The sequence below is a fragment of the Chrysemys picta genome, chromosome 22 (assembly GCF_011386835.1).
Source record: "Chrysemys picta bellii isolate R12L10 chromosome 22, ASM1138683v2, whole genome shotgun sequence".
Lineage (NCBI taxonomy): Eukaryota > Metazoa > Chordata > Testudines > Emydidae > Chrysemys > Chrysemys picta.
The window spans coordinates 12,536,841-12,549,409 of record NC_088812.1 but is presented as its reverse complement, the minus strand read 5'-3'; the positions used below and the strand labels follow the sequence as shown (position 1 = coordinate 12,549,409).

The window sequence follows — 12,569 nt, the reverse complement described above, 5'->3', positions numbered from 1 at the left end:
GTAAACCTCAAATCTCTGTCGATAGGGATCACCCACAGATGCTCCTCAGCGGGTGCCCCGATGAATGGAGAGCGGTGATTGAGTGCCTGCGGCATGAGAGCTGCATGGCTGAGATGCCAGAGACGCTGAGACGAGGGAGTCCAGCCTTCTCCTGGGGTAGCGAGGGGGGGGGCCGGGAAATGCTGTTCATGGAGTCACAGAAGTGCCGGGTTGGGGGGGACCTCGAGCAGGTCCAGCCACCTCCGTGGAGGCCACCCGGCTCACCCTAGACATGCCCGGCCAGGTGTTTGTCCCAACTGCTCTTACAAACCTCCACCTCCCCTGGAAGCCGGTTCCACTGCCCGGAGAGTTAGAAAGATTAAATCTCCCTTGCTGCCAACTAAGCCCCTTGCATCTTGTCCTCCCTTCGGTGGACCTGGAGAACGCTTGATCCCCGTCCTTTTTATAACAGCTGTTAACCCCAGGTAGCTTCTGGCTCCAAACCGGCCAGCCCTGCTCAGAGGGAACTGCTGGAGCCGAAGGCTAGTGAATAGAGCTGGGGGAGACCAGGGCTAGGATAGCAGGGGGCTGTGGGTCGGGAGTGAGGGGCACTGGCAGGGCTGGGGGGAGCCCAGGGCTGGGCTAACAGGGGGCTGCAGGTCGGGAGTGAGGGGCACTGGCAGAGCTGGGGAGAGCCCAGGGCTGGACTACCAGGCGCTGCAGATCAGGGTTGAGGGGCACTGGCAGAGCTGGGGGGGACCCAGAGCTGGGCTAACAGGGGGCTGTGGGTCGGGAGTGAGGGGCACTGATGGAGCTGGGGAAGGGGGGAGCCCAGGGCTAGGATAGCAGGGGGCTGTGGGTTGGGAGTGAGGGGCACTTGCAGGGCTGGTGGGAGTCCTCGAGCGGGTCGGGAGTGAGGGGCACTGGCAGAGCTGGGGGGGAGCTCAGGGCTGGGCTGGCAGGGGCTGCGGGTCGGGAGTGAGGGGCACCGGCAGAGCTGGGGAAGGGGAGAGCCCAGGGCTGGGCTAGCAGGGGCTGCGGGTCGGGAGTGAGGGGCACTGGGAGGGCTGGGGAAGGGGGGAGTCCAGGGCTGGGCTAGCAGGGGCTGCGGGTCAGGAGTGACGGGCACCAGCAGAGCTGTGTGCTGGCAATTGAGGGGAAGGGAGGGAAGTACCCAGTCCCTTTATCCCTCACTGCCCACCCTCCTAACAGCTCGCATCTGTCTCCATGGAGTTTGAATACAAAGATTTGCAAAGGCCTGGCGCTGTGCTGCCCCCACGTAGGAACGGCACCAGAGAGCAAGGCCGAGCAGCTAGAGGGGGCCTGGGGAGTCGGGGGCCTGGCTTCTGTCCCCTGGGGAACAAACCTCCACTCCCTCAGCCTCGGTTTCTCCAGCAGTAAAATGAGGGTGACAAAGCGTCCACCTTGACCAGGGCCCCAGGGAGCAGCCATTCAGGGATGGTGTTGTACTTAAAGTACTGCACAGGATCTTTTTAGGGGGAATAAGGCAAAACGCCACATTTATTAGTAATACATGTATTCATTAACACTGTATTATATGCATATAATATATTACACTTACACTCACACACACACACACAAACCCATTCCGTCTTGTTGTTACCAATTAGTTGCTCCCCTTAACTTCACTGGCCAGGTGAGTTAGATGGGGGAGGGGGTGGAGCCGGGCTTCTGCCGATCCGGATCGATGCTCCCATGTTGACAAGACGAGACCCGGGGTCCTCTGCAAGACACCTCACTTTTATAGCAGCTTTTTTCTTATGCAAATCTATACCAGATTCAAACTCTGTGTCTGTGTTCATTGGTTCTTTGTGCTGCTTTCTTTTGAGTGTTGTTCCAATGCTGCAAAAAGGGTGTTTCCAAGAGAAGGTGCTTGCTTCTAACCCCCGAGGACGTCAGTATGTCTGCTTGTCTTTAATGAGCCCACTTGACACGCTTTATTGTCCTTGGGTCTGGCTCCCAGCCCCTCTCCAACAGTTGAGGCTGTCTGGAGGTGCTGCCTTCCATGCCTTGCTCATTCACACCTCATTCATTCAACAGGGCAATTGATTAAGAGTGATGCTCCCATGTTGACAAGACGAGACCCGGGGTCCTCTGCAAGACACCTCACTTTTATAGCAGCTTTTTTCTTATGCAAATCTATACCAGATTCAAACTCTGTGTCTGTGTTCATTGGTTCTTTGTGCTGCTTTCTTTTGAGTGTTGTTCCAATGCTGCAAAAAGGGTGTTTCCAAGAGAAGGTGCTTGCTTCTAACCCCCGAGGACGTCAGTATGTCTGCTTGTCTTTAATGAGCCCACTTGACACGCTTTATTGTCCTTGGGTCTGGCTCCCAGCCCCTCTCCAACAGTTGAGGCTGTCTGGAGGTGCTGCCTTCCATGCCTTGCTCATTCACACCTCATTCATTCAACAGGGCAATTGATTAAGAGTGGGGGGGGGGGGGAGAGCTCTTGTTCTACTGCTAGCAAAAAGACATTTTCTTCTATCTTATTCTATCCTTAGGGGCTATAATATTATACCAAGGGCAATGCAAAGTTTTTAAATGAGGCTTTGATACAAAGTCCCAGGATACAGAGGTCACACGTGGGTAGACCCACCACAAGGTTATATGAAGAGGCACAATGTAAAGTTATATGAAAATTATCAGAGATTGATCTACATTATCCCCCTTTTGACCTCTCAAGAACAATTCTTGAGTGGTCACCATATAAATCTTTTGTATTTGTTGCAAACAAACCAAACAATTATAACCAGGTTAATATAACTAAAACCATTACAATTGACTAAACACCAGATATAACAAACACAAATGCAAACAATTATAATAATTGGAAATACAACAAAACCATTATCATTACAATAATTGGGTACATTGACAAACAAAATGAGGCCCAAGTTTGATGCTGCAATAGCCATTAAACAATAAAAGTCACTGAGGTCAGGACCTTTTTAAGCACACACAACAAATAAGATTTTGTAGGAGTACCGCAGTTGTTATGCAAGGTTAAGCTGATTTGGACTTAAACTAACATTTAGTTGCTAAAATGTTGTAGAATTCCCTATTTTTAACAGTTGTTCTCAGAGGTTTCTGGGGACCTAAAAGATGGGGCCATACAATTATGGGCCAAGGTCTTACAGGTTATGGGGGCCCAAGAACTACCCTTTAGGGCTTGGGGAAGTAGAATCAGAGTGCATAGAGGAAAGTGTGGAATTAATAATAATACAAGCAAATGTAACTAACAATACAAATGTATCAAGAACAAAAATCAACAACAAAATGACTATTAGAGAACCTAACAAAAAATAAACCTGATGCACTGGGGACCAAAGTGTTTTGGACACAAGGGGTGATTGATAAATTGGATGGACATGGGGGAAGTAGAGAGAGGAAAAGACATTTGCCCTGTCTAGTGTAGTATTTCCTCTTTTTCTGGACCCAATGCTAGCACAGGACACCACTAGAGACAGACACAGAACATGCAACACAGAACACTGAACACAGACTTTGTCATGACACTATAACCATGGTATTTTATAACTCTTCAGCTGGTACCAGCTCTCCTGATGTTCTGGTTCAGAGCCTGAAAGATAGAAGCTTGGAAACAAATTAGCACAGTGCTTTTACCCTGGCAGAACCTGCTTAGTCTCTGCCACAGTGTGTTTGGTACTTGGGGCTGCACAAATGCTAATTAAGTGGTGCATTTTTTGTGAGTGTAAATTCTCCCTTTCTTTCAGTAAAAGGGCGTTAACACTCCATCTAGAAAAAATAAAATTCTGTTTTAAAATCTCCAGCCATTTTGCCATGGCCTGGAGATCTGAGGCAGAAGCAGGCACTGTTGTTAACTGTTTCAATGGCATTTTGGCCCTGGGAGGAGGAATTTACCCAAATATTTCAAATATCCCCCTTCCCAATCTCCAGAGGGGTCCCAAAGGTCTGCCCCCTTCTGGGGTCTTAAATGTTTCTTCTCCTGATGTTACTGCTGCTGTAAGATTTGAGAGTGCTGTATTAACTCTCTGTACCCAACCTGTTTTTCAGTTTCTCTATTTGTTGGTTGCCTGGGCCCGATCCTGCTTTTTCCAATAAACAGTTCCTTTCCATGGGCACAAGCCTTGTTCCACTACCAATTTAGCAAGGAGGGTGGACTTTCCAACTACCCCCCACCCTTCCTGGTCCCGTTCCTTAAACATTTTCTTCAAAATTGTGAAATTACCACAATATTACTTACAAAAAACAAAACAAAACAAAAAAACAAACAAACATAAACCACACTACACTGCCCAAACTCCTATATCCTTCAGAGTTTGGCTTAACAGAACAAGATCTGTATCTTATGTTTTTAACCCACTCTGGGCCAGAGGGAGAGACACTAAGCCTCCCTCTGTATTACTCGGTCTGCTACCACCGAGGGTTCATACACCAATTATACAAATCCTTCCCCGGATTAGATCCTTCCCCGGATCAGAGTGAGAAACACTAAGTTCTCCTCTTTAGCTCAGTCTTGCTACGGCTGAGGGTGTATGTACCTCTATAACACAATTTAAACCTAAACTCCTATATCCTTCAGAGTTTGGTTAATCCTTCCCCGGATTAGAGTGAGAAACACTAAGTTCTCCTCTTTAGCTCAGTCATGAACACAATTTAAACCTAAACTCCTATATCCTTCAGAGTTTGGTTAATTAACTGAAAGTTTACACTCTTTTTCCTATAGTGCCAGGCTTGCTAAAGCTGGCGGTGTGCACACCAGTTTTATAATAACTGTGGATTTTATGCTTGCTCCCCCTTTCGCATTCTCCACCAAAATGTTGTACTTAAAGTACTGCACAGGATCTTTTTAGGGGGAATAAGGCAAAACGCCACATTTATTAGTAATACATGTATTCATTAACACTGTATTATATGCATATAATATATTACACTTACACTCACACACACACACACAAACCCATTCCGTCTTGTTGTTACCAATTAGTTGCTCCCCTTAACTTCACTGGCCAGGTGAGTTAGATGGGGGAGGGGGTGGAGCCGGGCTTCTGCCGATCCGGATCGATGCTCCCATGTTGACAAGACGAGACCCGGGGTCCTCTGCAAGACACCTCACTTTTATAGCAGCTTTTTTCTTATGCAAATCTATACCAGATTCAAACTCTGTGTCTGTGTTCATTGGTTCTTTGTGCTGCTTTCTTTTGAGTGTTGTTCCAATGCTGCAAAAAGGGTGTTTCCAAGAGAAGGTGCTTGCTTCTAACCCCCGAGGACGTCAGTATGTCTGCTTGTCTTTAATGAGCCCACTTGACACGCTTTATTGTCCTTGGGTCTGGCTCCCAGCCCCTCTCCAACAGTTGAGGCTGTCTGGAGGTGCTGCCTTCCATGCCTTGCTCATTCACACCTCATTCATTCAACAGGGCAATTGATTAAGAGTGGGGGGGGGGGGGAGAGCTCTTGTTCTACTGCTAGCAAAAAGACATTTTCTTCTATCTTATTCTATCCTTAGGGGCTATAATATTATACCAAGGGCAATGCAAAGTTTTTAAATGAGGCTTTGATACAAAGTCCCAGGATACAGAGGTCACACGTGGGTAGACCCACCACAAGGTTATATGAAGAGGCACAATGTAAAGTTATATGAAAATTATCAGAGATTGATCTACAATGGGTCAGCTCCTTGGATTGCAGGTGCCAAGCAAACACAATGCATGGCGGTTCTCCGGCAACACACTCACCCTCCCTTGCCCCTGCTCCCAGAATATCCCCTGCTGGTGGTGGATTGCCTCCCTTTTGCTCCCCTTGGAAAACTGCCATGCAGCCCAGCCCGCAGGGAAAACGGTGTTAAGTCCCCCCCAGGGTTAGCTAAGGGTAGCGGTAGCCGTGTTAAGACCCCCGCCCCATTCAGCTACCAAAAAAGGGGAAGGGTGGAGCCTAGCTCACAGCCCCACCCACAAAGCCTCTATAAAGTCCAATCAGCTGCTCCCCTTTCTCCCCAATATGGCTACTGCTGGAGACCCTAATGCAACAGGTGAGGGTAGTGAGATCCCTAGAGGGGGAGAATCCTATTGCCCTGAGAGGTGCTCCTGTTTAGTTGGCAGCTACTGGGGTGCAGGGGGGCTCCATAGGGTGTGTGCAGGGCTGGCCCTAGGCGCGTGGCAGGGCTGGCCTGAGGGCACTGCTGTTTACAGGCTATTTTTAAACTGGTGTCATTCTAGTCCAAAAGCCGCTTTATGGCTTTAAACGCATCGGGAGCGCCTGGGGTTTCGCCTAAATAAATTACAGGCGCTCCCTGCCTGAGTAATGGATCTAATCCCTGGGTAACTGAATTACCCCATGCTCTGCTAATTGGATTGATCATTGTAACTAGTTAATGAAACTCCAGCCAATCTTTTCAAATCCGATTGTTGGCTGATATGGAACTAATTATCTACTGACCTGGAGGTTGTGAATCAAATCAGAGGTTTACTGCATCTCCAGGGGAAATTGTCTTTTCCCTGCCATCTGGCCTCGCTCTCCAGCCTTCATGATGCCTTGCTAATGGTGGCAGGCAGGAAATGCTCTAGTTGGGGAGGGTGAGCGGCTCTTCTCTGTCACTAACTAAAGACACACAAAACAAAACACAAATCTCCTGGGTTGCAAACTTCATCCCCGGTGTTAATCCGAAGGTGGAACATCTGGCCAGGTGTCAGCTCGGCCCATCTGGTCGCTTCCCTGGGGAGGCAGGATGACCCAACGGTTACGGCGCTGTCTAGGACGGGGGAAATCCAGCTTCCGTCCTTTCTCTGCCCCAGGAGTATGACCGTAGCCGCTCGGTGCCAGTTCTCCACGTGTAAAATGGGGATTGTTGCACTTCCCAGCCTCACTGGGCGACTGGGGTAAGAACGTGAGAGGCTCAGATCCTAACAGTTGGGGGCTGGCTATGTACCTGAGAGAGACAGCTCAGCAAGGCTGGAAATACCATCTGTCACCACCGAAAGCGGTCAGGCAGCTGCTGGGCTGTGATCAGCCACTGTAACCGCTTCCCCAGGGAGCTGGTACCTTGGCCTCCCTCCCCGCCCCGCTGTCAGAACTTGGGTTGCTGGCGCCTTGAGGTGGGGTCTGGCTTTTCGCGGTGGGGGAGGTGCATGGGCACAGGATTTCCCGAGAATCCATTCTAGAGCCTTGAGGCCAGAGGGGCCCATTCGATCACCTGCTCTGGCACAGAGCAGAGGCCTTTGCCCGCTGCCCCCTGGGTGGAGCCGGAGAGCTAGTGTCTGGCTAAGGAAGCCAGGAGACACGGAGCGATGGGTCATCCCCCCACCGCTGTGGGGAGCTGGGTGCAGGGGTTACCCCCCTCCCTGCCAACTTCTGGGCCTAATTTCCCTTTGGAATCAGCCTGGCTTTGGCTTCCCACTGCGGGTTCTTCTTGTGCCTGGCCTGGCTGGTGACACCAAATCACCTCCCCCATCTTCTCTTGGCGGTGCTGAGCTCTGGGCGTCTCCCCGGGAGCCTTTCCTCCAGCCCTTGTCGTCTCCACTTCCTCCGCATCCTTTTAACGATGCACCACCCCAGGCTGGGCTGCCCCCCTGCCCTGTCCAGAGGGAGAATCGCCCCCCACTGCTGTGCCCTGTGTGGGGACATGGCCGTGGCTGGGGACGGTGACGGGGGGTGTTTGCTGCTCCTGGCAGTGTGGGGATGTGGCTGTCACAGGTGCAGACGCCCAGCGCCCACCTCAGACCCCTCACCCCACCCCTGGGAGATGCCCCGTTCCCTCCCCCTCCGCTGGCCTGGGGCTCCAGTCGCCCCCCGGGCGCCACCGTCTCCCACCCGGCCGAGGGCAGGATTCGAACCCCTGACGCCCCCACCCCCGGGGCAGGATTTGAACCAGTGAGCCCTCCCCCCACACAGATGTCCCCTGGGGGAGGCCTGTGTCCCACGTGACTCGCTCTGTGTGTGTATGTGGGGGGGGGGTCGCTTAGCCTAAGCCCCAAAGGATTCTGGGAAATGTCTCCCCACCCCGTTGAGCCCTGTGGCGGTCAGTGTCTCTTTAAAAACAAGATGGCCCCCGGCCGGGCTCTCCCCGGCCCGTTCACGCCACTTCCGGGGGCGGGGCAGAGTGGCCGGAAGTGGGTCGCGTTTCCAAGATGGCGACTCCCTATGTGACTGACGAGACCGGTGAGTGCGGAAACCGCTTCCGGGAGGGGGAGGGGAGCGCCCCCCCCCCCCCGCTCCGGCCTCACCCCCCCGCGAGCCGCCCCCCCCCCCGCCTGGCCCGTATGCCCCCGTTCTGCCCCCAGCTCCCCCCGGCTCCTGCCCCCCCCCCGCCAGGGACCCCCCCGGCTCCTGCCCCCCCCCGGATCCTGTCCCCCCACCACCACCAGGGACCCCCCCACCGCCCTTATCTCCCCAGCTCCTGACCCCTTAACCAGTCACGTGTCTGTGCCCCCCCCCGAACTCCTTAACCTCGTGTCCCCCCTTCAGTCTCACTCCGGATCGCGTGGGGCTGTTTCCTCCCCGTCCCCTGCGGGCCCCGCCAGAGAAGCCCCATCCTGACTGGGGCCTGGGGGGGGGCTGCGCTGGTGGGGGGGCCACGGGGCAGGCCCTGGCGGTAGCGAACCCCAGTTTCTCTGCGGTAGGAGACGGCACCGGTACAGTCTCACTGACCCATCGGAGACCTGACTCGTTGGGTGACCTCCGGCATAATTCCCTTCCCTGCTCCGTGCCTCGGTTTCCCCATCGGAGGGTCCAGTACTGACCGGGGGAGCGTGAAGCTGGTTTTCAGTTTTTCTGTGAACTGAAAGTTGCCAGAGAGACATGGTGGGGGAGGTGACATCTCTTATTGGACTGGGGTTCTTAGCTGGCCGGGTCTTACTGAGCAGCCTTTAGGTGAATATTGAAATCACTTTTTCCCTTCCCCCTCTTTAAAATATCCCATCACAGACAAAGATGCTTGTAACGTTTCAGGGAAGTACATTGCCTCCACGCAGCGCCCTGACGGGACCTGGAGGAAGCAGAGAAAGGTGAAGGAGGGATACGTGCCCCAAGAAGAAGTGCCGGTGTAAGTCGAATTCTAGTCCTCCAGAGAGCAGGGGAGGGCCTCTGGGATCTCTTGCATGGCCCGTAGTGGGGGGGCTGTTACGCAGTCCAACTCCTTGCATCTGAAAACCTCGACGGCTGTGAGATTATCTGCTTCTACGGCAATGAATGTGTGCCGGGCGCTTCGGCCTATTCAGTGAACAGGTGGCCTGCTCCGCAGAGCTGGGCTACCCGAGGAAGCGGCGCTGGTTTCACTTAAGGTGTGATTTTAAGCTGGTGCGAATTGTTGTGTGCGCGCTCTTTTGGATTCGGGGCGGTTTCTTTTGGTTTAGCTTAAAACTGTTCTTAAAGGCCATAAGCTAACCTGAAGAAAGCCACGCTCACTGAAATAACGGTCCCCATGGATTTGCCCAGGGATAGGTTAAACTGCTACCATTTTTGCATATAGGCCTGGGACCTCTCCCTCTTTCAGGGTAACGGCCCATCTTACAATCGTTAGTCCTCTCCTGGTCCACCTCTTAGCTGGGTGCAGCGTGACGAGCCAGACAATTGTACGTGTGGGGCCTGCTCACCGCTTGGGGTCGCTTTCCCCAAAGGATCCGTGGGAGGCTTTGTGGCCGAGTTGGAAACACGTTCTTCAGTGCTCCACCGAACCAGACTAGGTGATCCCAAGGGTGTCTTCTGGCTTTAAATCTCTGAATCCCTAATGCAAGCCAGGCATTCCCGTCAGCCCTGGAGTACTGATCCCAGCTCTTCTCCCACGGCAGAGCATGTTCAGGGAGCTCCCGGGGCATCTGGCTTGGCTTCAGAATTCCCATGTCCACAGAAGGGTCACTAGTGAGCTGGAATGGGGGGGTTGGGCTCAGCGTGCCGCTGTCGATCTACGTCGGCCCCCATGGGGGCTCATCGACTCTCACATATGGGATGTGGCTCCCTCTCCTCGCTAGAACCTAAGGCCAATCGGCTGTCAACTTTCTAGGCTTCCAGATTGGGCCATGAAGTTTTGGGAATGTGGTCGTTCGTTGGAGTCGAACCTGCCGTCTCCAAACCCTTTGGGGAATACTAAAGATGGCCTCCCTGCCCCGTCTCCCGAGGCCTTGCCCTGCCTCGGCGAGATTCCCGACGCTGGGACTCCCTCTAAGTGTTTTCAGCGTGCTAGTGCCGAGCGCTGCACTTCGGGCTGGCGTGCGCGTGTGCAGTTCTTACGCACCAGATATCCTCTCGCTGGTCCAGCGCGAGTCGATCCAAGAGGGGCCATGGTGCAGCAAACCGCCTGTCTCCCATTGGGCCACATCTGTCAGGAAGGGTGCAATGGAGAGGCTGTCCCACGTTTCCCAGTCAAGCCCCTTTAAGATCCCCCCCCCCAGCCCAGCGCCCCCTCGGCTGTAATGATTTATAACCATGTGTATGTACTGTTGGGTTACATCGTGAGATCTGAGTCTTTTTCCAGGTGCCCGACCAACTTTGACCCCTCTTATACCATAAGATGTAACCTGGCGGTATGTATTAACTCCCCTTATAAATCATTCTGGTGGGCGGCTTCGGCAGGGCTCCGGATGTGTCCTGCCTGCGAGGGTAACCTCTGCCGGCCGGCATTGCTAGTCTCAGGCATAGAGCTCAGGTACTCGCAAACTGCTCAAATCCGGAAATGTTCGAGGTGTGTCTGTTTCATGGAGGCTCACTCCTCTGGTCCTGGGCGTCGTCTCCCGCCCTGAGGGTGGCGGCCAAGTGCTGTGATTCCTTTGCCCTTTGGAGTTGTCCCTCAGTGATGCCGCTGTTCTGGGGGGCCTGATGGGAGGGGCTGAGCATTCATGACTCATTGGGTGGTGATTGGGCCAGTGGGTTCTCAGCACCTCCTGTGGTGGGCTGGATCTGCAGCGGCAAGGCCTTGGGGCGCTGGGTGTGTGCAGTGGGGTTAGAGCGCGTTGGAGCTGATGGCCGCCGCATGGACCAGCTGGCTGGCTCCTGTTCTTTGTGCGTGGGAGAGGAAAGTCCTGATGGATTTTGTTCTGTGCAGGTATGAGAATAAGTATGTGAAGTTTTTCAAAAGCAAACCAGACCTGCCCCCCGGTCTGAGCCCCGAGGCCAACGCGCAGCCAGGCAAGCAGGCCACCAAGGCGGAGTGCGGCGAGCCCGGCCTGTCCAAGACGGCCAAGAGGAACTTGAAACGTAAGGAGAAGAGGAAGCAGCAGCAGGAGAAAGGGGAGAGGGAGACAGACGAACTGATCCAGTCCCTGGAAAAGGCCACCCTCTTGGGGGGCAGCAGCAGGGACAGGGGCCCCCCGGGGGATGGTAAGTCGGCCCTGCAGCAGCAGCAGGCCTGCGGCGGAACGGCCCTGGGGGACGGGGACTCCTCAGCCTCTGAGAAAACCAAGAAGCTGAAAAACCTGAAAAAGAAGCTGCGGCAGGTGGAGGAGCTGCAGCAGCGGCTGGACTCTGGGGAGATCAAGCAGCCGACGAGAGAGCAGCTGGAGAAGCTGGCGCGGCGGAAGGCGTTGGAGGAGGAGCTGGAGGACCTGGAGCTGGATTTGTAAGGGGGGGGCCCGGGAGGGAGACTCTGAACTGGACTCAATGCGCGCAGGTGAATGAATCCTGCGAGCTGTGGTGACCTCGTTGGGCCCGGCTGGGTTTTTTGTTGGGTGCTGCCTGGTTTTTAAGAACAATTTTCCCAGCTATCGAGGTTAGAAACTCGACAACTTTTCACATACCTCTCTCCTTTTTTATTATTTTCTTTGGGGGGGGGGGAGGCTGGGGGTGTCATAGGGAGGGGGTGGGCGGGGCTAGCACCCCACGGCTGTTTCCCCAGCCCCGTAGGAGTCCCAGGTCCTCAGTGTTCTGTGTTCCAGCCACTCACTCACTCCTCTGATTTTTAAAAATGACACAATAATAAAATTGCAGTAGTGACCTCGGCGTCTGGGATTTTGTTTTTCCTTCTTCGAGCCAAGCTGCCTTCAGGCCCCCACAGAGTCTCGCTGGCTTCCCCGGAGTGTGCGTGCTCTGCGTGCTGGAGGGAAAGCCGAGAAAGCTGAGGCGCGCCCCTCTCTCAGGAGAACACGCCCATCCTCCCCCCGTCAGCCCCACGGTGTGGTAACGGCCTACCCAGAATGCAGGGCTACTCAGAGTAGGTTGTGTAGCTTTCTGGAACGTGGTGCTTTCCCTGTGGGAGCAGAGAACTAGTTAACAGTGCTGGCCCTGAACGGATCTTCTCCAGCATCTGAGACCGCGCCCAGTGGAATGACCCTCCAGCGATTGCTTCAGGCTCTCTGCAAACTCAGGAAGGTGCTGCTCCGTCTAGGTCCCATTTTCCAAGATTTTTCTGTGCAAGTCTCACTGCTAAGAACAGTCGGGGGGGCTGACTGTGCCCCTGGCTAGTCCTTGGTGCACCCCTGCGAAGGTGAGCGCAGCACCGCCTGTCTTGGGGGTGTATTGGTGTAAGAGTAACTGGCTTGAGCCCCTGTAAACGGGGACCTGCTCCGCCTGACACTGGCCACCAGGTGGCTCTGTAGGGACCGTCCAGTCCCTTGAGTATGGTGGGCTGCAGGCGTCCGGCTGAAAGTGAGACCCTTGGTCACT

At 54.0% G+C, this 12,569-nt stretch overlaps 1 protein-coding gene across 5 annotated transcripts; it reads left to right on the top strand.

Annotated features, from left to right (window-relative positions):
* The first annotated feature begins 5,963 nt into the window (after positions 1-5,963).
* PYM1 (PYM homolog 1, exon junction complex associated factor) lies at positions 5,964-11,900 on the top strand. 5 transcript variants are annotated; one of them, XM_065575882.1, is made up of 3 exons: positions 5,964-6,009; positions 8,925-9,018; positions 11,014-11,900. In XM_065575882.1, the coding sequence occupies exons 1-3, from the start codon at positions 5,979-5,981 to the stop codon at positions 11,528-11,530; spliced, it is 642 nt and encodes a 213-aa protein (XP_065431954.1). In that variant the 5' UTR covers positions 5,964-5,978; the 3' UTR covers positions 11,531-11,900. The 5 variants fall into 5 exon arrangements, with proteins under 5 accessions (XP_065431954.1, XP_065431953.1, XP_008173456.1 ...); XM_065575881.1 differs by having other exon boundaries at positions 8,901-9,018; XM_008175234.4 differs by lacking the exon at positions 5,964-6,009 and adding an exon at positions 7,979-8,135 and having other exon boundaries at positions 8,901-9,018.
* Positions 11,901-12,569: the final 669 nt, after the last annotated feature.